The sequence below is a fragment of the Rhamphochromis longiceps genome, linkage group LG9 (genome assembly GCF_057381845.1).
Source record: "Rhamphochromis longiceps isolate RC_006_pf linkage group LG9, R_longiceps_female_GT1.1, whole genome shotgun sequence".
Classification (NCBI taxonomy): domain Eukaryota; kingdom Metazoa; phylum Chordata; class Actinopteri; order Cichliformes; family Cichlidae; genus Rhamphochromis; species Rhamphochromis longiceps.
In genome coordinates, this window is record NC_140565.1 from 6,116,802 (window position 1) to 6,141,860 (window position 25,059).

The 25,059-nt window shown below is 41.2% G+C and overlaps 1 protein-coding gene across 1 annotated transcript in view; it reads right to left on the reverse strand.

The window, feature by feature from the left end:
- cubn (cubilin (intrinsic factor-cobalamin receptor)) overlaps window positions 1-25,059 on the reverse strand; it is an 82,106-nt gene that overhangs the window by 38,650 nt on the left and 18,397 nt on the right. Inside the window, exons 17-25 of the mRNA XM_085419442.1 lie at window positions 24,750-24,925; window positions 23,362-23,527; window positions 22,469-22,694; window positions 20,727-20,857; window positions 19,026-19,215; window positions 18,757-18,917; window positions 3,735-3,916; window positions 2,513-2,669; window positions 1,754-1,944 (exon numbers count right to left, since the gene is read on the reverse strand). Coding sequence (XP_085275568.1) covers window positions 1,754-1,944; window positions 2,513-2,669; window positions 3,735-3,916; window positions 18,757-18,917; window positions 19,026-19,215; window positions 20,727-20,857; window positions 22,469-22,694; window positions 23,362-23,527; window positions 24,750-24,925 — 1,580 coding nt within the window. The remainder of the gene's footprint in view (window positions 1-1,753; window positions 1,945-2,512; window positions 2,670-3,734; window positions 3,917-18,756; window positions 18,918-19,025; window positions 19,216-20,726; window positions 20,858-22,468; window positions 22,695-23,361; window positions 23,528-24,749; window positions 24,926-25,059) is intronic.

The following is a 25,059-nucleotide window of genomic DNA, read 5'->3' on the forward strand; positions in this document are numbered from 1 at the left end:
AAGGATATACAGAGAAAGCAGAAAGTATGCACTGAAAATGGGCAGGAATGCCATGCTAATTTGGGGCTTGCTACGATTTCTTTGAACTGTTCTTTTTCCAGTGTGGAATGATTGCACAGCATACATAATTAATTATGTTTAAAAATTGTTTGGCCATTCTAGTGTATAGCGCAGTGGTCTGTGACCACAGTAAAGCATTCCCCTTCCACTTGGCATCGCCGCCTTTCTAGGCCATACCAGAGCCAAACACTTCTCAGTGGCAGAATTCTTAAGTTCTGCCTACTCTATTCACAATATCACTGCAATTCCCCAGTACTTCCTCTTTTCCAAACTCATGCTCCCAGGCCTACATCACTGGCATCGGTGATGACCCCGGATGAATGGGGAGACCAGACAGGTCTTGAAAAGAAGTCTGACATACATCCTTTGCGTTGCAATTCATTCAGTGGTTCAGACAGTTGTGAAAAATTGGGAACAATCTGGTAGTATGAGCCAGCCATGCAAGGAAACCTTTGATCTCCTTTGATGTTAATTGGAAATGACACGATGTGACCAAGGAATCTGAAATATGTTCTGAAAAGGTTGGAGTTTTTCATATTGACAGTCAGCTTGGCCTCCTGGAGCTTTTGGAATAGTGTGGGGATGCCCTCATGGTACTGTTCCCATGATGATGAATAGATGATTATGTCATCCAGATAATAGGTTATTTCCATTAGTTACTGGAAGGTTGCTGGTGCATAGACTGAAGGCTATGACCTTGATTTGATATAATCCTGCAGGAAAGGTTAAAAACAGTCTTATCTCATCTATTCTCCATCTGGCACTGCCAGTATCTATTGTCCATGTCAATAGTGGAGAAGACTCAAGGCAGCCAGGGAGTCTAGCATTTCCTAAATGGTGGTCAAAGGGTGAGCATCTGTCTACATGACCACACACTGCTTTATGTAATTAACACAGAAACAGGGCTTCCTACTTTTGAGATGAGGGTCGCAGGTGATGTCCAAGCAGGTGAGAATAATTCAATGATGTTTCCCGCTGACATTTCCTCCACTAGCTCGTTCATTATTTTGAGTTTTGCTCAGACGACTCAGTGTTCAATGGGCACTTCCCAGGTGACAACGATTTAAGGAGTTAGCAGATAAAGAGGTGTAGAGAGAATTTTCTCCTTAACATCACAGATTTCCTCAGTCACACTGTGACATGTTTTTACATGTGCGAAATAGCATCTGCCATTGAAGTCATTACAGCTCAGATTTCCTTTAGCATCTCTGACAGGTAACATTTAAAAACAGGCAAATTTCGTTTTCTGGTTGTTATCCTGCTGCTCTCCTTAAACTCATGAACCATGCAGCTTAAGTTCTTATAACTTTTTGTGGGTCTGCCAGAAGTTGCATAATGAGGACGTTTTATCATTGAAGGAGGGAAAAACAGATAATGTTAAAGTAGCAGTCATTTAAAGCAAATCATTAACTCACAAAATGTTGAAACTTATTTCAGCAGCCAATTTATAGATGTTTATTTTATTGGGATAGTTGCAAATTTTAGTAACTGTTATCTTTAGTTAATGTCACATAATAAAAAACCAAAGGGGTCAGTTGTATATACAAGTATTTAAATTTTTGTAAACAAATTGGTTTGAAAAGATGCACAAAATCAAATTTTGTTTATTTACAAACATGCCTGGTGAGAGTTTCGAGTCATTCTTTCTTTTATTTATTTTCTTTTATAATGTTGAGAGATGTGGATGTGTTACCTTAATGTAATCGAATGTACAAGCAGCAGAGGTGGCCTCTAGCTGGAAGGCTGTAAAGGTGTAGTTGACGGTATTTCCACCGCTGGCTTGGATTGTCCAGCTACACTGGCTGTTGTCCGGATAGTTGTTGGGAAAGTTCAGTGACTCGATCACTCCTCTGTGTTTGCCAGAGATCAAAATACTATTGCATTCTGAAATAAAGAAATATTGAACACAATAAGAAGATCACATATGGTATTCCTACTCCGATAAATGGAAATTATTAAAAAGAATATGTGCAGGATCATCATTATCATTTGTTAGCCATCTTTACAAGAACAAGAAAGTTATGTAATAGCATATATAGCAAACTCAAGTATTTTAGTTATCACTGATGATGACTAATTTTATCTGACCTTGTGGCCTGATGTTTTTATCCAACACTTCTATTATTTAAATTAGTGCTGTCAGTGTTAATCTAAATAAAATGACCTTAAAGCCATAACCGCATTAACGCAGTAAATCTCCGTTAGCGAGTTAGCGTGGATCGCCCTGTGCGCGGGGCTACATGGCACTAACGCGTAAACAAGCTGATGCCGTGTTAATGTGGTTATGGCGTTAACATCATTTTAACGAGATTAACGCTAAAAGCACTAATTTAAATACAATTTTGGCCATCTCTGGTAATATCTCATAAATTATCAGAATTGCTCCAAATCTTCGTAATTATTTAAATTCACAAACATAGATAATGTAAAGAAACAAAATATGTTTTCTTACGAGAAGTGTAGGAGGCAAGGAAGCCTCCTGCGTTGACGCTGCTGTCTGTGCGGAGTTTGACGTAGAGCTCATTGCTGGAAGAGTTGATGGTACTCGGCAGGTCACTGCCACACAGCTTGGCCAGTTGTGGAGCACTGCTGCTGTTGCCATCATGTACCTAACAGATACAGATAACAGAAACAAAATGAAATTTAGAAGTAAAATGAACTAAAGAAAAACAATTTCAATAATTGAAATTTTTGAAAGTGTTATTTTCAACACAGGGAGTAACAACTTGTTTACATATGTGTATGAAAAAAAAGCAAACAAAATCTAACAAAATATGCACTACTTTGTCATAATTACACCAACCTAAAATACTGGCAGCCACCAGTGCTACCCCTCTGCCTCCTAGTAGATACACTCATGGTATCACTTTCCAAATCAATTTCCAGAAAACTTGACCTCTAACCTTTGACCTTGATCTCATTGAGATTCAAACTCATCCAAGATTTTAAGTTGCTACACCTATGGTATCGATTTGAAAATTCTGTTGACTTCCTTCTTGCAGTTATTTTAGATTCTGAAATGTGCTTTAAAACTTCATTACCAGGATAGCTTTCTTCAGACTTGGGAATATCACCAAAATTTGACCCTTCCTGACTTGTCATTATGCTGAAAAACTAATGTATTTATCTCTGGTAAAGTGGGTCACTACAGTGCTCCCTTTGTTGGGCTTCCCCATAAAACTACAAATAGGCTGCAGGTTATCCTGAATTCTGTTTCAAGGTTATTAATGAAAACCAATGACAGAGAGCACATCAGTCCCCTCTTAGCAGAGTTATACTGGCTTCTAGTACTCATTAGAATAAAAACACCAAGAATGAACTAAACCTTGACTCCTTTTTCTCTCCTTTTTTCTCCAATCTTTTTTCATAATCTGATAAAGCCTCTGGGCTGAGTGTTGGCTTTCTCCGAGTCCTTTAGATCCCACTGACACCTCCAAGCAAGTTGTTTTATACCCTAAACTGAAAAAAACCTACTTCAGTCTAGCTTTGTAATGATTTTGTTGTTGTTTTCAAACACCAAGCTGAGTAAGCCTGCTGCGTATCCATGTTTATCTACAGTTATGTACATCCATTAGAAAATGTTTGAATATGCCCCAAAATGAAACGTTCAATTACTTTCATACTTTAGTCTTGCATAACAATGCAACCATATGACTTAGAGGTAGAATACTCACAGCCACATAATCATAATAACAGTTAGCATTAGATTCCAGATGGAAATCAGAGAAAGAGAGCAGGAGTTTGTTGCCCTGGTTGGTCCTAATGTTCCAGTAGCACTCAGCATTTGGGTGGTAGGGTAGCGGGTAGTTAGGAGAGGAGAATGCTCCAGATGCAGTTGTCAACGTCCCTCCACAGCCTTGGAACAAAGGATAAAATAAAACATGTAGATGAGGGGAAAAAAGACAGAAAGCATATTTTTATTTATTTATTTTTTTACATTTTACTGTTACAATCAAACTTGAAATGAAAAAGTACTGTTTTCTACATGCTGTAATTGTTGTACAGTAAAGGGTAAACATTTCTTGTTATTATTAAAGGTATGAAATAAAGTCTTGTGAAACATACCAACTGGTCAGCTGGCTTACGCCTTAGATAAGAAGATGGAAGTATAGCTAGACAATTCCCTCATAAGCTTCAATCAGCAGGTGGACTGTGGAGAGGGTCCTTTCAGTGTTTCAGGTCCTCTTTACAAAAAACTATATAACCTATATATAGTTTGAGACATTGTGGATGTTGGGTATCGAAGAATCCATAGGTCCCTCATCCTATTCATGTAACCCCTTCAGCCAGGGTTACTTGTGTAGTAGCATTCCAACAATGACACACACATATATGTGTATATATATATATATATATATATATATATATATATATATATATATATATATATATATATATATATATATATACATATACATACACTCAACAAAAATATAAACGCAACACCTTTGTTACTGCTCCCATTCCCCATGGGATGGACGTAGAGACCTAAAATTCATTCCAGATACACAATATAACCATCCCTCCCAAACAGTGGTCACAAATCAGTCCAAATGTGTGGTAGTGGGCACATCTGCCATATTGAGATAATCCATCCCACCTCACAGGTGTGCCACATCAGGATGCTGATCTGACATCATGAGTAGTGCACAGGTGTACCTCAGACTGCCCACAACAAAAGGCCACCCTGGAATGTGCAGTTTTGTCTCACAGCAAAATGCCACAGATGCCACAAGCAATGAGGGAGCGTGCAATTGGCGTGCTGACAGCAGGAATGTCAACCAGATCTGTCGCCCGTGCATTGAATGTTCATTTCTCAACCATAAGCCGTCTCCACAGGCGTTTCAGAGAATATGGCAGCACATCCAACCGGCCTCACAACCGCAGACCTCGTGTAACCACACCAGCCCAGGACCTCCACATCCAGCAGGTTCATCTCCAAGATCGTCTGAGACCAGCCACCCAGACAGCTGCTGGAATAATTGGTTTGCACAACCAAACAATTTCTGCACAAACTGTCAGAAACCGTCTCAGGGACGCTCAACTGCATGCCCGTCGTCCTCATCAGGGTCTTGACCTGACTCCAGCTCGTCGCCGTAACAGACTTGTGTGGGCAAATGCTCACATTCGATGACGTCTGGCACGTTGGAGAGGTGTGCGCTTCACGGATGAATCATGGTTCACATTGTTCAGGGCAGATGGCAGCTGAGAATGTCCCAGTTCTTGCATGGCCAGCATACTCACCGGACATGTCACCCATTGAGCATGTTCGGGATGTGCTTGACCGGCGTATACGACAGCGTGTACCAGTTCCCACGAATATCCAACAACCTCGCACAGCCATTGAAGTGGAGTGGACCAACATTCCACAGGCCACAATTGACAATCTGATAGACTCCATGCGACGATGTGTTGCACTGCATGAGGCAAATGGTGGTCACACCAGATACTGACCGGTTCTGGGTCCCCAGACCCCCAATAGCGCAAAAAACTGCACATTCCAGGGTGGCCTTTTGTTGTGGGCAGTCTGAGGTACACCTGTGCACTACTCATGATGTCAGATCAGCATCCTGATGTGGCACACCTGTGAGGTGGGATGGATTATCTCAATATAGCAGATGTGCCCACTACCACACATTTGGACTGATTTGTGACCACTGTTTGGGAGGGATGGTTATATTGTGTATCTGGAATGAATTTTAGGTCTCTACGTCCATCCCATGGGGAATGGGAGCAGTAACAAAGGTGTTGCGTTTATATTTTTGTTGAGTGTGTATATATATATATATATATATATATATATATATATATATATATATATATATATATACACAGTGGGGCAAAAAAGTATTTAGTCAGCCACCGATTGTGCAAGTTCCCCCACTTAAAATGATGACAGAGGTCAGTAATTTGCACCAGAGGTACACTTCAACTGTGAGAGACAGAATGTGAAAAAAAAAATCCATGAATCCACATGGTAGGATTTGTAAAGAATTTATTCGTAAATCAGGGTGGAAAATAAGTATTTGGTCACCTCAAAAAAGGAAAATCTCTGGCTCTCACAGACCTGTAACGTCTTCTGTAAGAAGCTTTTCTGTCCCCCACTTGTTACCTGTATGAATGGCACCTGTTTGAACTCATCATCTGTATAAAAGACACCTGTCCACAGCCTCAAACAGTCAGACTCCAAACTCCGCCATGGCCAAGACCAAAGAGCTTTCGAAGGACACCAGGAAAAGTATTGTAGACCTGCACCAAACTGGGAAGAGTGAATCTACAATAGGCAAGCAGCTTGGCGTGAAAAAATCAACTGTGGGAGCAATCATCAGAAAATGGAAGACATACAAGACCACTGATAATCTCCCTCGATCTGGGGCTCCACGCAAGATCTCATCCCGTGGGGTCAAAATGATCATGAGAACGGTGAGCAAAGATCCCAGAACCACACGGGGGGACCTGGTGAATGACCTGCAGAGAGCTGGGACCAAAGTAACAAAGGTCACCATCAGTAACACACTACAACGGCAGGGAATCAAATCCCGCAGTGCCAGACGTGTTCCGCTGCTGAAGCCAGTGCATGTCCAGGCCCGTCTGAAGTTTGCCAGAGAGCACATGGATGATACAGCAGAGGATTGGGAGAATGTCATGTGGTCAGATGAAACCAAACTAGAACTTTTTGGTATAAACTCAACTCGTCGTGTTTGGAGGAAGAAGAATACTGAGTTGCATCCCAAGAACACCATACCTACTGTGAAGCATGGGGGTGGAAACATCATGCTATGGGGCTGTTTTTCTGCCAAGGGGACAGGACGACTGATCCGTGTTAAGGACAGAATGAATGGGGCCATGTATCGTGAGATTTTGAGCCAAAACCTCCTTCCATCAGTGAGAACTTTGAAGATGAAACGAGGCTGGGTCTTCCAACATGACAATGATCCAAAACACACCGCCCGGGCAACAAAGGAGTGGCTCCGTAAGAAGCATTTGAAAGTCCTGGAGTGGCCTAGCCAGTCTCCAGACCTCAACCCCATAGAAAATCTGTGGCAGGAGTTGAAAGTCCGTGTTGCTCGGCGACAGCCCCAAAACATCACTGCTCTCGAGAAGATCTGCATGGAGGAATGGGCCAAAATACCAGCTACTGTGTGTGCAAACCTGGTAAAGACCTATAGTAAACGTTTGACCTCTGTTATTGCCAACAAAGGTTATGTTACAAAGTATTGAGTTGTATTTTTGTTATTGACCAAATACTTATTTTCCACCCTGATTTACGAATAAATTCTTTAAAAATCCTACCATGTGGATTCATGGATTTTTTTTTCACATTCTGTCTCTCACAGTTGAAGTGTACCTCTGGTGCAAATTACTGACCTCTGTCATCATTTTAGGTGGGGGAACTTGCACAATCGGTGGCTGACTAAATACTTTTTTGCCCCACTGTATATATATATATATATATATATATATATATATATATATATATATATATATATATATATATATATATATATTTATATATATATATATATATTTATATATATATATATATGGTGCAACGATGCACAAAATTCACGGTTCGGTTCGATACTTTGGTGTCACCGTTCGATATTTTTTCGATACAAAAAAAATGTTCATGCCTTTTTAGTTTGTCATTTATTAAAATTATAAATATATATTTTAACTCAAAAGTACAGTTTTTAAATTTAATGTTGCTGAAACAAAAGTAATTAAAAAAATAAATATATCTCAGGGCTCTCAAAATTTCAAAATCCCTGGTAGCCCTTCGGGCAGGGACTCTTCAGTTTTTGGTAGCCCAAAATAAATGTAAGTAGCCCGAATAAAAAGGAGAGCAATTTTTTTGATTGATGTTTTGTTTCCTTTACAATATTATACATTAAAGTGTAATATTGTAAAGGAAACAAAACATTAATCAAAAAATTGTTGAAACACAAATTACAACATTGTATAAAAATTACAATCATCAACTCAAATACTTGGTTCTAATTGAACAGAAATTTCTATGAACTTGTAAGAACTGTGTAGGACATGAATCAGTCTGTGTCAGATCCTGAATTTGAAATTTCCACTGAAGTCACGGGTAAGAGACAAGTGGAACCAAGATCGAGGCCATTTGCTTTTTGAAGTTTGCAAAGACTGCTAAATTTTGCCAGTGGTAGTTCACTCTTTGCAACATAGTACGCTGTTCTAAACTGATTTTCAGGTTTATTTTTAGTATGTTATTTGCAATTGGTGTTTGTTCTGGGAAAGATATTGCAGACTGAGCAATAATGCGTTTCTTGCATTTCTCATGGGTTCTAATGGGGGCCTTTCTTAAAATGACTGGTCCCAGTAACAAAGGCGCTTGTCGACTCAGAAATCGAGAGAAAACCAACAACACTGTTGTAACTTTATGCAGTGTTGCTCCAACTGCCCGTGTAGCGTGGGTTGTGGTCAACAATAACTTTAGACCAAGCACAGAGGACTGAGACGAGGCTATGGTGGAGGTCCGGACTTTTACTCCATAAGCTCAGAACACATACAATAACACAGTACCACCTACTGGTGGGAGGTAGTAATAGCTGCTGCTTATTACAATATACCACATCCCTCTTTTCCGAGATAAAGATACTACCTCTTAACTCCAATATTTTGTAACATAAATGCACCTTTTAAATCGTAGGAACATTAACAATATTATATTCTTGAGACATTAAGTAGAGCACACCTCAGATTGCTTGTCACTTGAGCAATGCAAATACACATCAGTGTAGTGTTTTGAAACAGATGAACACATGACAGATTAGATAAGACATGTCAAAATGAACATATGAAACATGACATATTTTCTCTCTTTTCCAACAAGACAGTTATCTAGCTTGTACAGAACAACGCAGGTACAGGATAGAGTGACTTTAAGTTTCCCAATCACTTAGTCTCTATACCTGGCAGGGCGTATTATTGCTCGGCCACTGCGTGTGTAACATGTGGGTGTGTTGTCCATACTTGCAGGACTAGAGTTTTGTGGGGTGTCATTTGCTGGTGGCTCCACTGGCTCTTGGGTGTGAACGGACAGTTCATCTGGGTCCATGGGTGTGTCCTTGAACAGACTTGGGTGTATTTTCCTCAGATGTCTCCTGTTCCTCCTGAGCACTTTACCATCTGGTGTTTGCACAGTGTAGGAGCGTGGTTCCTCTCGCCGATTAGTTACAACAGCTGGCTCCCAACCGCGCCTTGTTTGCATGTGCACAGTCTCGCCTGGGGTCAGAACAGGCAATGGTCTTGCGTGCTGATCATAGTGGCGTTTCCGCTTTGATTGCAACCTGCGCACTTTGTCGTGAATGTTCTGTGGGGTTGACTGCCTCAACACAGCACTGGTGCATGGCAGGGTGCTGCGGAGAACCCGTCCCATCAACATTTGTGCAGGTGACACACTAAGTCCTGTGACTGGAGTGTTCCTCAAAGACAACAGCACTAGATGTGGGTCTGTTCCAGTCCGTGCGGCTTTCTTAAGTGCATGTTTGACAGTCTTTATGGCTCGCTCCGCCATGCCATTCGAAGAAGGAAAGCCGGGACTGGAGAAAGTTAGCTTTATCTCCCAGGATGCTGCAAACGATCTCATCTCGTGGCTGGCGAATGGAACATGATCGCTCACTATCTCTTTGGGAATTCCGTGTCTTGCGAAGACTGATTTCATCTTCTGAATCACAGAGTGTGCCGTTTTGTCAGGTAAGTTAAGAACTTCTGGATATTTTGATAAATAATCCACTAACAAAAGATATGGATGATCGTTCAGTTCGAAGATGTCTGCTCCGATTTTCATCCATGGCAGCTCTGGAATCTGGTGTGGAATAAGCGGTTCAGCCTGGTTCTTTGGCTGCATTTGCTGGCATTGTTCACACTTTTCAAGCATGGTCTCTATGTCGCGTGACATGCCAGGCCAGTACAGCACTCTTCTTGCTTTGGCTTTTGTGCGCTGCACGCCTTGGTGGGCAAGGTGCAGCTTCTCCAGGATCACACGCCTGAAGCTTTGGGGTATTACGATCTTGTCCCCGATCATAATAATGTCATCGTGGAAACTGATATCGTGTCTCATAGGCCAGTAGCTGTGGAGTGTTTTGTCTAAACTCTTCCTTCTGGGCGGCCATCCGTTGATGTGTCTTTCGCGCACGGCTTGTAGTACGCTGTCTGCTGCCACTGCTTTTTTCAGGTCACACAATGTTTTCTCGCTCAATGCTGCTGTGGCCTCCAGAGCATACACAACTCTTTCATCATTTGCGTTTTCACTCACGTTTCCGTCGTCACTGGTAGTTGTGGCACGTGAGAGTGCATCGGCTATGAACATGTCTCTGCCAGGGGTGTATGTGACGGTGAGATCATATCTCTGTAGTTGCAGCAGCATTCCTTGTAGCCTCGCTGGTGCCTGATCATAAACCCTCCAGGGGTTTATGATCAGATTGCACTGTCACTGGTCTTCCATAGACATACTGGTGGAATCGTTTAGCGGCAAACACAATGGCTAGCAACTCTTTTTCTATTTGTGCATACCTTTTTTCTGTGTCTGTGAGTGCTCGTGACGCGTAACACACAGGTTGTCCGTCTTGTAATAGGCATGCGCCCAGCCCATCTTTTGAAGAATCGGCCTGCAGTGTTAGTGGTTTCTTGTGGTCATAAAATCTCAACACTGGAGCTTGTGTGAGCGTCGACTTGAGCGTCTGTAACGCTACTGTGTGATGTGGCTGCCACTGCCACACTGTGTCCTTCTTGAGTAGCTGTCTCAAAGGTGCTGTGAGCGATGCTTCATTTTGGATGTACTGTGCCAAAAACTTCGTCATTCCCAGCAGACGCTGAAGGCTTTGTTTGTCTTCTGGAGTCGGCATGTCGACAATAGCTTTGATCTTTGAAACATCTGCTTTCTGCCCTGCTGCCGTGATGATATGGCCCATGTATTTCACTGTGTCAACTTTGAACTGAATTTTGTCCTTGTTAAACTTCACGTTAGCTGCTCTTGCTTTCTCCATGACCTTCTGCAGGATTTCATCGTGTTCGTGCTCTGATGTAGCTGCAATTATCATATCATCTGCAATGATAAATACACCAGGAATGTTGCCGAAAGTCTCACAATTCTTTTGTTGAAAGACCTCGCTGGCTGATTTGATCCCGAATGGGAGTCGGAGGAAGCGATATCGGCCCCAAGGTGTATTGAAGGTACAGAGCTTTGATGACGGCTCGTCCAGCTTGATCTGCCAGTATCCATCTTTTTCATCCAATATGGTGAAGATGGATTTTCCTGCTAGCTTGCTGCGAACGTCCTCGTGTGTGGGAATGGAGTAGTGCTGGCGTTTAACTGCTTGGTTCAGATCACAAGGGTCCAAGCACACCCTTAGTGTTCCGTTCTTCTTCTGTGTGGCGACAAGACTGTTGACCCAATCTGTAGGCTCATTGACAGGCATTATGACATCTCTGTTTTGTAAGTCCTGTAGCGTCTTCTTCAGCGCATCCATTATGGAGAGTGGCACGTTCCTGCATGCGTGAATCACAGGTGTTGCATTTGGGTCAATATGTATGTGGTGAAGTCCAGGGAACTCACCTAAGCCTGTGAACACATCAGCGTACATCTCCACAAGTTCTTCCGAGGTAGAAGGTGGTTTAGCTGATTTCGGTACAGAGGATGTCATGGCAAGGGTCTCAACTCGTTGCACCAGATGGAGCTCTTCACAAGCTTGTCCACCTAGGATCGGTTTATCTGCATGGCTTGATACAAGAAAGTCAAACACAGCCTTGTGCTTCCGTGCTTCACACTCAAGAGACACCACACCATCTGCACGTATGCGGGCTCCACCAAAAGCTATGAGTACAGTCTTTGTGGGCTGTAACCGAGGCATATCTGGTAACTCGTCATAAACTGATCTGGGGAGCACATTTGCGTCCGCACCTGTGTCTAGCTTGAAGGTGAGTGGTACGTCTCCGATTGTCACACTTTCATGCCATTTGCCAGTCTTGTGCTTGTCGCTGGATACCATGCCGATGTATAGTGAATCGCCATCAGTTTCAATGTTGTTAATAGTTTTTGTTTTCTTGAAGTGTCTACTCTTCTCTGCGCTAGCTCTGCACACTTTTGAGAAGTGGTTATTTTTCCCACACTTGTGACATGTTGCCCCATAGGCTGGACACTGTCGGAATGCGTGTTTGTTGCCGCATTTGTGACAAACTGTTTGTTTGTCGTTGCTCAGTTTGTTTTTACTGTGTCCTGATTTAATGTATCCTGGCATTTTTCTTAATGCGTCCACTGACGTGTCTTGGGCTGCAGTTATTGACTGCATGGCCTGAATCTGTGACTTGGCCACTTCTGCTGATCTGCATATTTCTATCGTCTTGCGCAGTGTGAGGTCGTTGTCACGAAGCAATCTCTCTTTTAGTCTTGCGTCACTTATGCTGAACACCAATTTATCCCTGATCATGTCGTCCTCATTGATCCCAAATTCACAACTTTTACTTCTCTGATGGAGTTCCGTGACATATCTGTCCACTGTTATATCCGCCGACATTGGGTATGACCAGAACTTGTGGCGTTCAAAAACAACGTTCTTTCGTGGACTACAGTATTCCTTAAACGTTTTCAAAATGTCCGCCATTGTCAGTGCGTCTCCGGTCGGGGTCACTGTGAGCGTGTTGTACACTTCAAGCGCTTCTTCGCTGATAGTGTGGAGAAGAATGGCTATTTTAACCTTTTCATCCTTCTCCAACGCACCCGTAGCAGTCATATACAGTCCGAATCTTTGTTCCCATCTGCGCCAGGTCTCAGATAAATTGCCTGTGAGCAGTAGCGGTGATGGTGGCTTGAATTGCTCCATGCCGTTAGCAATGGCTACTGTTAGCTAATCTACGGCTAGCTTACTCACGTCGCGGTCCCTGTTCACACGGTCTTGCCGACTTCTGACACCATGTTGTAACTTTATGCAGTGTTGCTCCAACTGCCCGTGTAGCGTGGGTTGTGGTCAACAATAACTTTAGACCAAGCACAGAGGACTGAGACGAGGCTATGGTGGAGGTCCAGACTTTTACTCCATAAGCTCAGAACACATACAATAACACAGTACCACCTACTGGTGGGAGGTAGTAATAGCTGCTGCTTATTACAATATACCACAAACACACCCGGCAGAACATTATGTTATTTACACGGGTGCACATAAGTGGTCCGCATGTGCGCATTCGCTGTCAAAATAAAAGACGCGCACTAGAGCTGGGCGATAGAACGATAACGATATGTATCGCGATATAACTTTTACTCGATAGAGAAATTAAGCTATCGCGATAGACCTCGCCGTTCTTGTCCTCTTAAAAAAAAAAAAAAAAAAAAAAGGTCAGCCAATCCAAATTAAGTAGCGCAGAGCCGAACCAATCACAGCCGCAGCGTCACGTCGCGTGACTTGTTACGTACAGCACAAGTGCCAAGCCGCACGTGTGTTTGTTTGGGAAGCAGCCAGCGGGTAATGGAGGAAATGAGTGTGCCGACTAGAAAAATCAACCGAGCGTGACCGAAGAGAAAACAGATGATGGTTCCAATGCCGGAGAGATTGTCAAACGGAAGAGCCATAGAAGTTCCGTAGTGTGAAGGTATTTCGGCTATTTCAAGTCTGACAAAAAACAGAGTAGCGTGCACTGTAAATTGTGCCGAAAGCAAGTCTGGAAATACAGTAAACTGGTGCATGCGTCACACTGTGCGCCACGTTATTGTTTCGGTGAAATGAATTTCTACAATACTGTTACTGTTAATTCTACTCTCTGCAGTGTTTAAATGCTTACATATACACACAGTTACTGTCCCTCCACACATACGACTCTGTTCTGCTTCTATGCCCCAGCTTTGTTTACTTTTTCCCACCGAGGCTTCTAGACTTCTGATTGGCCAACATTTCTGCACGGTTAGGAATCTAGCGCCACCTGCTGCTTTGGCATGTTCATAGCAGCGTTTTCTTTCATTTCTCCCTTTATGTGTGGACGGGATTATTTTTAAAACGAAAAATCTCCGTTTTCAAAAATACCCGTGTACGTGTGGACGTAGCCTCAGTCTCTGACTGGAAGCGCTAATTCGTCATTCGGCTTTTGTCAGACTAAAGTAACTGTTAAAACTGTTTGAAAAGCTAAGCTATACAACAAGGAGAGATTGAGAATTTCCTTTTAGTTCTCAGTTTATTTGATATTGACAAAAGTTAGTCAGTTTTGTCTGTTCTTCTGTAAAACAAACTAAGATTTATTTTTAGAATTAATATTTTGTTTCTAAGTGGAATTGACAATTTAGTCTGTTTCGTTTGTTCTATTTTGAAACTTAAACGCTTTAGCGGCTGCCTTTTGTGTAGTTTGCAATATTTGCCTTTATCTATCTGAAAAAGTCTCATGTTCCTTAAGTACATCTACCCTGTTGAACTTATTATGGGAAATAAATATTTAAATAAAAACAAGCTGCTGATTATTTCACATTTTACTTGTGAGCAACGGCACATTTAAATCTTACAAATATAGTTATTTGGCTTATATCGTGACAGATATCGTTATCGCCTGAAATGAAAAAAACATATCGTGATATGAAAAAATCTCATATCGCCCAGCTCTAACGCGCACCAGATAAGAAGTTGCAACGCGCGTTTGCGTCCATATAAAAAGCACTGTTTTTGTCCGCTAGAGTGGGATTTTCACGGCACATTCTGCACCACATCTCTGTGCGTTCATCATTTGTTTGAAGCCAGCTCACCTCCTGCAACCACTTTTCCGAGAATACGTGCTTCTTTTGTGGTTCGGACTCCTTCTGACATTTCTTTGGAGGTGGAGGAACACCAAAGTAATTGCTTAAAGGAGCTTCTTCGACATCTTTAAGAGTTCTAAACAAATGTCTGTCCTCCTCCAGAAAATCTTATGTATGCAAACACGCGTTGCAACTTCATATCTTGTGCGCGTTTTTGTTTTTTTTTTGACAGCGAATGCGCACCTGCGGACCACTTATGTGCAGCCCTGGTTATTTAGCTCATCATTTCGCAGCCACAGAAATTATTTTGTCCATGAAACCATAAAGCTGCACTTTCTTTTTGTCTTATAGTCTGATTTGTCATAACTTTTCCGTTTTGTGGTAAGTTTTTCTTTGGCTGTCACTTCTTCACCCTGACCTGTCTTATTTGGCTCAGCAGAACTGAAATATATATCCTGCTGCTTTTACACACACACACACACACACACATAACAACCTCTCATATGTTTAAGCTTGCTGCGGGAGATTTCACTTGTCATGTTTGCATAGTAAGCTAACGATTGATAAGACGATGTCAGAGGAATTGGTGCGCAAATTATCATCACTCACAGATCAGTGCTGTCGCTTTCTATACACAGTTCCCGCGATTGCAAAGTGAAAGCAAAAAAACAAGCGCAAATTCAAACGCGATTTCAATATGTCACATATTGACAGCGGCTCATCGATGCCAATGACATAATTACCCAGCTACATTTCCGAAAGAATGCAAAAGCATTGACATATATTTTTCCTTCCTACAATAGCCCGACAGGCAGGGCAGAGATAGCCCCGGGACGTCGGGCTAGCGATTTTGCAAGCCCTGTATCTGATTGAGGAATCACTCATCTTTGGAAAAGAGAGTTTATTACAGAGAAATGGCTCTTTCCAAAATAAAAGCTATACTACACGCTTCTTCTGGGCTGTATTCTCAGCAGCATATTGTAGCGGGTCAGGGCTGTTCGGCACCTGGACATTTGCAGGACTTTGTGTGGGGACGACTGACCCCTTAGGTGGGGGCTATGTAGCGGGTCAGGGCTGTTCGGGGTTCTGTTTGTACAGTTATGTTTTGTTTATGTTGCCATAGTGACGGGTGACGCCCTCTCGCTGCAACGGTGTGTCCTTCCGGGGTCAGAGGGCGCCCTGTGTGTTGTTGTTGTTGTTGCTGTGCGGTTGCCGCGCTGAGCAGTTAGCTAGCGGCAGTGTTCTTCTGCAGATGTCAATAAACGGCTGTGCTCCCTGGCTAGCTCACGGGAAGCAAGACCAAACGACACCTACGTCTCCACCTTGTCTGAGCTCGCCGAAATATTAAACATATCAGGTCCCCATAAGGAGAATCATGTGCTAACGGCTGTCTAAATGACTCGGGTAAAGTTTGTAGCATGCATGCTTGTTGTTTTTGTCTGCTTCCACTTGTCTTTGCACTAGGATGATGTCGGCGTAAATGTGCAGTCATATTCGTTGTGTTCCCACTAGTGCTGTCAGCGTTAATCTCGTTGAAATGACGTTAACGCCACAACACGGCAAATCTCCGTTAACGAGCTACCCCTGATCGCCCCGTGCGTGGGGCTAGACAGCCAACACGTTAACAAGCTAACTGCACTAACACACTAGTTCCCACCCATGTAATTGAGCATTGCGTGGCACATCCAACATACTGTTTTACTTTAGTCCATGACGCGCTTACCTTCAGGGTCATACGTCACATGAAGACCAAAATAATTCCAAACGCCAGATCAGGGGTCCGTTCTTCGTACCTCGCTAAGTAAGTTAGCTGGATTTGATTGTTGACGATTTCGCGTGATCTTGGATCGTTCGGTTCTCCGAAGCTCATCCGGGACTTGCTGTCATAGCAACAGATCCGTAAGCGTAAACCTGCTTAAGAGCAGGCTTACTTTATGTAAACAGGATTAGATCGCGGGAACTCAGGTATGTCCGCTTCATTTATACGAAAGCAACAGCGATATTTTTCCACTGTTTTTCCATAAATAAATATTATCAATGTAACTAAAGATAATGCAGTACTTGATTCTGTTATTGATTCCATACAGATACATACAGGTCATTTCCTAAAAAAGGGGAAATGTACTATTAATCATTCTATTTCATGTATTTGATTATTTCAGATGTAATTCATATTTCAGAGTAGTAATAGTAAATTACTTCATGTAATCAAGATGAGAGACCACGGCTATAAAAGCGAAGGTGGATTTGGGAAGTCTGTCGCAGCCATGTCCTGTCCGTATACGCGAGCCACCCATTGCGGAAGGTGCAAGATTTCAGAATTCAGCGTATATTGCGGGATAGACAGGATCCTTTAGCTCAGCGCGACAGTGTGCTCATAGAGAGATATCGATTTTCCCGTGAGGGTATTATTTACTTATTAACCAACTTGTTGACGAGGGGGTGCAGGACCACCACCTGTCTTTTTTTTCTCTGCCCTTTTCTTGGTTGCTGTTATGAACAAACAAACAGATTATTTCAGGGTCTCTTTTCAAGAGACTAAAAGCAATATAAGTGATAAATATTACCATTCTGTAGAATATTCTTATATTTCACTTTTACTTGTTCCCATGTTCTAGTGGGTCCTGTTGTGGCTCTAATGTGAAAGAGGATATGATGTAATATAATATAATAAATTTACCCTACCGCCTACTGGTGTTGGCCAGAGGGGCCGATGGCACGATATGGCAGCCTGGCTTCTGTCAGTCTGCCCCAGGGCAGCTGTGGCTACAACCGTAGCTGCTTCCACCAGTGTGTGAATGTGAGAGTGAATGAATAGTGGCATTGTAAAGCGCTTTGGGTGCCTTGAAAAGCGCTATATAAATCCAATCCATTATTATTATTATTATTAAATTACTTACGAGTTTGATTTGTCAGCAACTTTCTGCCAGCCCTCTCTCCTTGCTTTTGCAGCCTTTGCAGTGTTCCCTTGCGTTTTAATTAAACTCTGAAACTCCTGAAATCCCTCAATCAAGAGTTCTTGCTCTGCTGCCGAAAAATACTGAGCACGCTCCTTCGACATTTTTGCCGACCAATCAAAGGGTTGCCGATCAATGTTTCTACTATCGATGCGTCGCCCCTGTTAAGCCACCCAGTGATCTCACATTACTTCATCCAGCTATACTAATCGTCAACAACAGGTGTGTTCGGAGAACCGGAATAGCGAGCTCAAAGTTGGCGCGATGATTTGATCTTGGATGTGTCATTTGATCTTGGATGTAGTAAGCGAGGTACGAAAAAACGGACCCCTGAATGAGGGTGGGGGAGGTTCAATTTGCCATGTTGCAAGGAGAGCTTAACTTCTGTCTCGCTAGCTTGCCCTGCGCTCTTCCTTCTGACGATGCTGTCTGTGTTGAGCGCTCAGTGGATCTGCGCTCGACAGTGCAGCCTAGGCGGAGTAGTCGAACGCAGATTCACTGAGCGCTCCACACAGACAGCATCGTCAGAAGGAAAGTTGATAAAATAAATTACAAATTTTGTATTGTTCGATACATATGTGTACCGAACCGAAAGCACTGTATCGAACGGTTCAATATCGATACGAGTATCGTTGCACCCCTAATAATAGGACCAGTAATACCCGCAATTCTAGAAATGCTCTCACCCAGTAGTTGTAATTATAATTTTTAAATTCACTTAGAAACTTGGCCTTGGCCATTTCTCTACTTCCAGATGGCTGCTAACCTTTGACACGTGTCACTGAAATAATAGGTAACTTACAGATGTTTGTCGCAAAAGTGCAGATGTCCTGGCAAAATGCATGAATTTGGTGGTATTATCATTTTAATTCTATTAGTATTATAGTATATTATGAAAAAATAATTATAGCCCATAATGTCAAAGACTTACTTAAAATTAAACTTGATAAAGAAAAGCTGAAATAGTAAAAACTGGTATCACATATAATTGAACCTCACCAGTTTGTGTTCCGTCCCAGTGAGCCATGAAACCGGGACGAGTGACTGAGGTGTCAGATTTGAATCGAACCCACAAACGGTTGCTGTGTGACATCAGAACTGGAGGCCGCTGATTGGCACAGAACTTACCAATCAAGGGAGATGTCTCAAAGCCCCCGTCCCTAGTTGAGACAGTGGAAGTTCAACATGTCAGTGGTCTGAGTAAAAAGTATTACAGATAAAACTGTACAGCAGTTTTCTTCCAAGTAGGCAGAAATTTTTTTCCTCACCTGATCTCCACAAAATCAAAGCTGCAAGAAGGGTGGAGCCCCTCCAACTCAAAATCAGTGAAGTTCAGCATAATCTGCATATTAACATCCACAATTATCTTGAAGATACAGTCTCTACTGTTGGGGTAATATTGTGGGTAGTTGGGTGAACTGAAAGACCCAGTAGGGGTGGTGAAAGTCTGGCCACAGTCTGTTGAGACAGAAAAGGGGGGAATAATATTTTTTAAAAATTACAATCCGAATATAATATTATTTTTTGCATGAGAAAAAGCAGCGAAGCATGGAAAAATCCCTAAAATGTCGTTTTCTTGATTAAATTCTAAAACTGATATAGTTAATTACATGTTTTCTCTATAACGATGTTTGTGCAGGCAGACTGCATGACTGGGTGTCTGATTTTATACACTGTGACTGAAAACACCATGTCCATATACAGATGAGAAAAAAGTTATTAGTCCCCCGATGAAATTTATGTCAAGTTTTTGAAGTTCTTGTCAAATTTTTCCCTGTTCTTCTTTAATGCAGCACATCATTTTCATAAATTCTTTCTGTCTGCACACAATAACAGAATTATTTTAGAAAATAAATTACCAGGGTCCAGATTCAAAGTCCACTGAAAAACTGACTTTTATTGAGCCATAGCATAAAGCACTTCTGGGCAATGATGTGGTACAACTCTTTAATGCTTAAAGCTTGTAAAATCACGAGGAGGGGCTGAACTGTCACTTCAAAACATATTTTGCCAAAAAACACAAGAAATCAGTTTAGACTTTACACTTACAGAAGTTATTTCACAAACCCTCACAAAGCAGGAAGTAGATGTACAAAGTTATCACAGCATTTCAAGTGTCAAGAACTGGAGGGGGAAGTATCATCTGTAAACTAAAGAACAAGCTTGGCAGAGATAGACAGCAATCAATTTCAAAGACTCCAGAACACCAATGAATGGTTTGGCCAAGTCAGGAATTGTAGTCTCAAATAAAGAAATGAGTAGAACTCTTCACAGGAATGGACTGCAGGGTTGCAGATGAAGAAAAAGTCCAGTTTTAGAGACACCTTGAAGCCAGACTGAAGTATGCTCAGGAAACCTGGAGAAAGATGCTAGAAGTGTGTTCTTAGATTAGATGACAAACAACTAGCTCTTTGAAGGAAGAAGGGAAAGGCGTGCTTCCCAAAGACCCCCCGTCCCACAGTAAAACACAATGATAGGAGTATTATCAGTGTATCTAGGAATCTCTTCAAGGTGGAAGGAATCGAGAAGAAACAAGGATATGTCCAAACTGAGCCTGCATCATCACTTTATCTTGATACATGACAATGGTCCAGAACATACATTGGTATTCATAACGTACCACCTCCAGAAGACCAAAGTGAATAAAAAAAAAAAAACATCTGTGGGATGAACTGAAGACCCAGGTCAATGGCAGAAGCCTATAAAACTGGAGGCCTTGTGAAAAAAACAAAAATGGACTGGGATTGCTCAAGAGATGTGTGTCAAAAGACTTTAGGCACTTATCCAACAAAAAAGGGTACAATTTGCATTAGGAAGCTAATAATTTTGAACCTGGTAGTTTTTGATTGTGGGGAAAAAAATTTTTTTCATTTGTTTGCAAAACTTTTAATATGTCAATAAAAACTAGGATGTCTGGAAAAGCTGTGTTAAAAATTCTATGCTCTGTTTTGGGAAAGATAACCATGTACCTGTGGTGGCATTGATGGAGATATAGCTAGCAGAGAATCCTTCTGTGTTTAAACTTGAGTCAGACACAAATAGCAGGGTCAGCTGGTTGTCAGTACTCGTGATGGATGGAGGCACTGAGCGACCACAGTACCTGCACATACAAAATGCAACATGTAGACAAATTTATACTTGTACCTTGTACCAGCATGTACAAAACAATCCAAACCTTTACAAACCTAATTGCTTTGTAACTTAAATGTAGTTTGCATCATTCTACAAATCAGAATGAGCAGGATAAAAAAAAGTATTTTAAAGTAACAAGCCTCTTTTAAAGCTGTAAAGTAAAAATACCAAAACAAAACAGCATTGTTATAGTAGCTGGATAATCAACACATCCATAACAATGCATGGAGTGACAAATCATACAAAGCATCCTTTGAAATTAAAGTTCATAACAAATTATTATTCTTCTTCTGGAAGAAGACATCCTCATTTTGATTTTTGTGGCATTGTGTTACTGAAAACATGAGGCCTTTACTGAAAAAGAAAGAAATATATATTCATCAAAAATCTTGTTTTACTTTCCTTTTATACAAAGATTTCCTTGAATTCTCCTCCTTCTCTTCTACAAAGGGTAATTTGTTGAGAACAAAATGATTTAAGGGTCGAATTGTCACAGTCCTGGGTTGGTGACCCAGCGGTTTACCTTTTTCTGTGTTTTTGTCATTTTGTATTATTATTTGTGTTTTGGTCCTCTGTGTTAGTCTAGAGTTATTCTACTGGTGGTTCGATTTAGATTTGTTTATTGGATTTCCCCCATGTCTTTGCCCTCTGTCTCCCTCTCTGTGTTTGTGCTTATGCGTGTACGTGTGCCTCGTTTCACTCCGTCATGTTTATCTGTTTCCCCAGCCCATCACGTCTGCCCTCTTTCTCTCTCTCCCTCATGTTCCCTCGCTCCCTCTAGTCTGCCACTCCTCCACTCCCACTTCCTGTTTTAATGTGAAAGTCATGTGCCCGTGTTCGGTGTGTCTAGTTTATTTGTGTCAGCTATGTTTCCCTGTGTGTCTCTCTGTGTGTTCAGTTTATCATTTAACAGTATAGTTTTGTATCGTTTTGCTATTCAGCAATAAAGCTGTTCCTTTGAGTTTGAGTCCGCGATTGGGTCCTTTCCTGCCTGACATGCATTTAGAATAACACTAAAGCACAAAAGGTTGAGATTGTTTTGGGAAGTAATTTTCCCACTGACACAAGCCTCTCAGTATTTTATATACATTTTTTTTCTTCATTATACTCAGTCAACCCATACTGGTGAGACTGTCCCACCATGCAACTTTCCCAGACCTTTGTTGCTAAAATGATTTTTCCCCCAAAAAAACTTTTTATTCACATTTTACATAGCATCCCAACTTATGGTACCCCTTTTTGTGACTTTTTATTTGTCTCTATGTAAAACAAAGAATGAATCAGGCTTACTTCTTTAAATTAACTGTGAAGCTAACAATTTAGCTTAGTTGGGATGACTTCCAAGACCAATACCAACTTTTGCGAGTTCTCAAGTTAGTTGAATATGCTTGACAAGATGACCTTTTAACATTTTTAATAATTTTATTCCTCTTCTGTATAAATATGCAACTGTGTGAATCATACAATCATCATAATTATCATTATAAAATCAACATGCACACTTGTGTACAAATGTTGATGCAAAGTGGTTGTTGAGTGCATATATGTGCAGTTGTGTGTGCATGGTGTCCATGTGTACCTTCCAATCTTGTTTCCGGTTTGCACTGTGCCGTTGTCGTAGACCTCCAGATAATCAAAGTTACAATTAGCATGGTACTCTAAGTTGAATGACTCAAATGTCAGCCGAATCAGGTTGCCTGGGCTAACATTGATGTACCAGGTGCAATTGGCACCATGGGGGTAGCTGCTGGGATGACCAGGGCTTGTAATGGTGCCAGAAGGACTGGTCAAGGTGTCACCACAGCCTGGAATATGAAAAAAAAACAAATTAGAGATCAACAGACTTTTGAGCTTGAGCTTTCAAAGCTTAAAGACAGGTCTGAAACAATTGGAACTTAATGTCATGTAAAAATAAAAAATAAAAGCAGGTTTAAAAAGAGCAGGTGTGCTGCTGTGCCTTCTTTAAAGGTTTAAAGGTTTCTGCTAGCTGTTACTAAATATCAGACTGTATTTACATACATATGCTGGACAAGTCAGTTTATCAGTTATCTTAAATTGGTTAACAGCAGTTTCAAATACACACTCGGTTATAATAAATTCATGAGCTTACATTACAGTTAATAAAATCTTATCTTATTTACAGTGAATGAACTTGATTACAAAATTTCCACATTTCTGTCAGTATCTGTGTTTACTCACAGTCAATTCTTGTGGGGTTTTTGAGTGGGGGGTTTTTCAAAAAGGAAAGAAATATCATCCAGACAAACAATATACATTTTTTAAGCAAAAAAACAAACAATACATTTTAAGAAAGATCAATTTAAAAACTGAGAAAAAATTAATCCTACAAAAGCCAAGAGATGAAAACCTGCTTAGCAAATTGCCATCATATCTGGTGATCTGCAAAATATTTGTCACTTATATTTGTCACTTATAAGAGTACTCAATGAGAAACATTGATACTTCTCTCACCCTCTATGGCAGAGTCATAGGCTGCTTCAAAGCCGTGGTTGCTGACAGAAGAGTCAGTGGTGAATTTGATGTACATAGATCGCTGAGTAGACTGAAGCCTGGGGGGAATCTCAGCACCACAAAATGTCCCCAGCAGAGGAGAGCTTGACGTGGCTCCATCCCTGACCTAGAAACAGGACAAAGCATGTGCTCATATAACTGATCCACTGCCACGAGTTCAAGTATGAATAACGCACAAGCACTGTTACATTTATAGGTGAAATATAAAAGCATTACTGCATCAGTGCCACCAGAGAGAACTACTCACATATATCAAAAAAAACAAAACAAAACAAAAACCCACCCACAAAACATAAAATTATTCAAAGCAATTTATGGTACTGAGCTTTACACATGTGATAGCTGTAACCAGATGTGAATTTTTAACATTTAAGTTAAATACAGCTGTTTTGGAACTTAAAACTTGAGAAAGGAAATTAAGGTAAGATGGTGTAATGGAGTAGGCAGTCTCAGCAGACCACAAAGTATTGATGTATGGAGTTAGATGTGGTCACTCACTAATCCTTAACCCATATCTGAAATCATTTAAACAAAAAAAACCCACCTACACCTGGAGAATGGAGAACGACACCCCACATGGGCCCCCAGAGGAATGGCCCACTCCCAGCTTAGGTCTTCACCCTTCCACTAACTTCCCCAATGTGCTGCCCCTCCACCCGCTTAAACATGTCCCTCACACTAAACCAAGTGAGGTGTGAATTCAGGAGGCAACAGGTCCTGATGTATTGTAAGAACCTGAGGGACAAGCTCCAGTACACAGGTGGACCGTCATCTCACCATGACACAAGAACTGATGTGAAAATCGTCATGCAACACCCACAACAAAAGTGACGCGGTGAGCATAGAAACAGCCTAAGAGGTCATCCCTATTAAGCCTAGATTATATTCCATTCCAGGTATTTAACAGTTAATCATTAATCACATTAATCACACCTTCAAATCCATAAATCAGAATTTGAACCAGGATTTCCTCATAATTATTGCAATTATTGAAATGTTCATCTGTTCATATTTTTGTTTTGTGAATGAATGAAAATGTTTCTTGTGGTTTCCTCTGGATATGTTTTATTTGATGTAAAATAATATCAGTAATGTTACTCATCTATCACTTTTTATTGTCTGCAACATTTTCATTTCCTTAATGTTTTTATCACAGTGAAATAATATAAATAACCATAATAATAAAAAAGAAGAAGAACAATAGGAAGATAAAGAAGAAGAGGACAAATAATGAGGCTATTATTCTATTTTATTTGAGATTGTTGTGTGTCGTACTCAGAGTACTGTTAAAATATCTAACTGTGAGAACTAATATAAAATTAATTTACCTCAACATAATCATATCGACAGGAGCCTCCCTCAACGTCAAATGACAGGAAGTCAAGGGTGACCACATAACCCTCTGGCTGGTTAATCACCCATTCACAGACCTTATTATGGGGATATGCATTGGGGTGGTAGGGAGAGTGAAACTGCCCACTCCCAGATAAAGTACCTCCACAAGCTGGAGAGAGGGAGAGGTAATGTTTAGTCAGTGGCAAGTGGAGTTAACGTTGGAACGTAAATATACATAATTACACACACAAATATTTGATTGAGCAAGTCTGCATAAAATCTATGCTTTAAAAAAAACTTCAA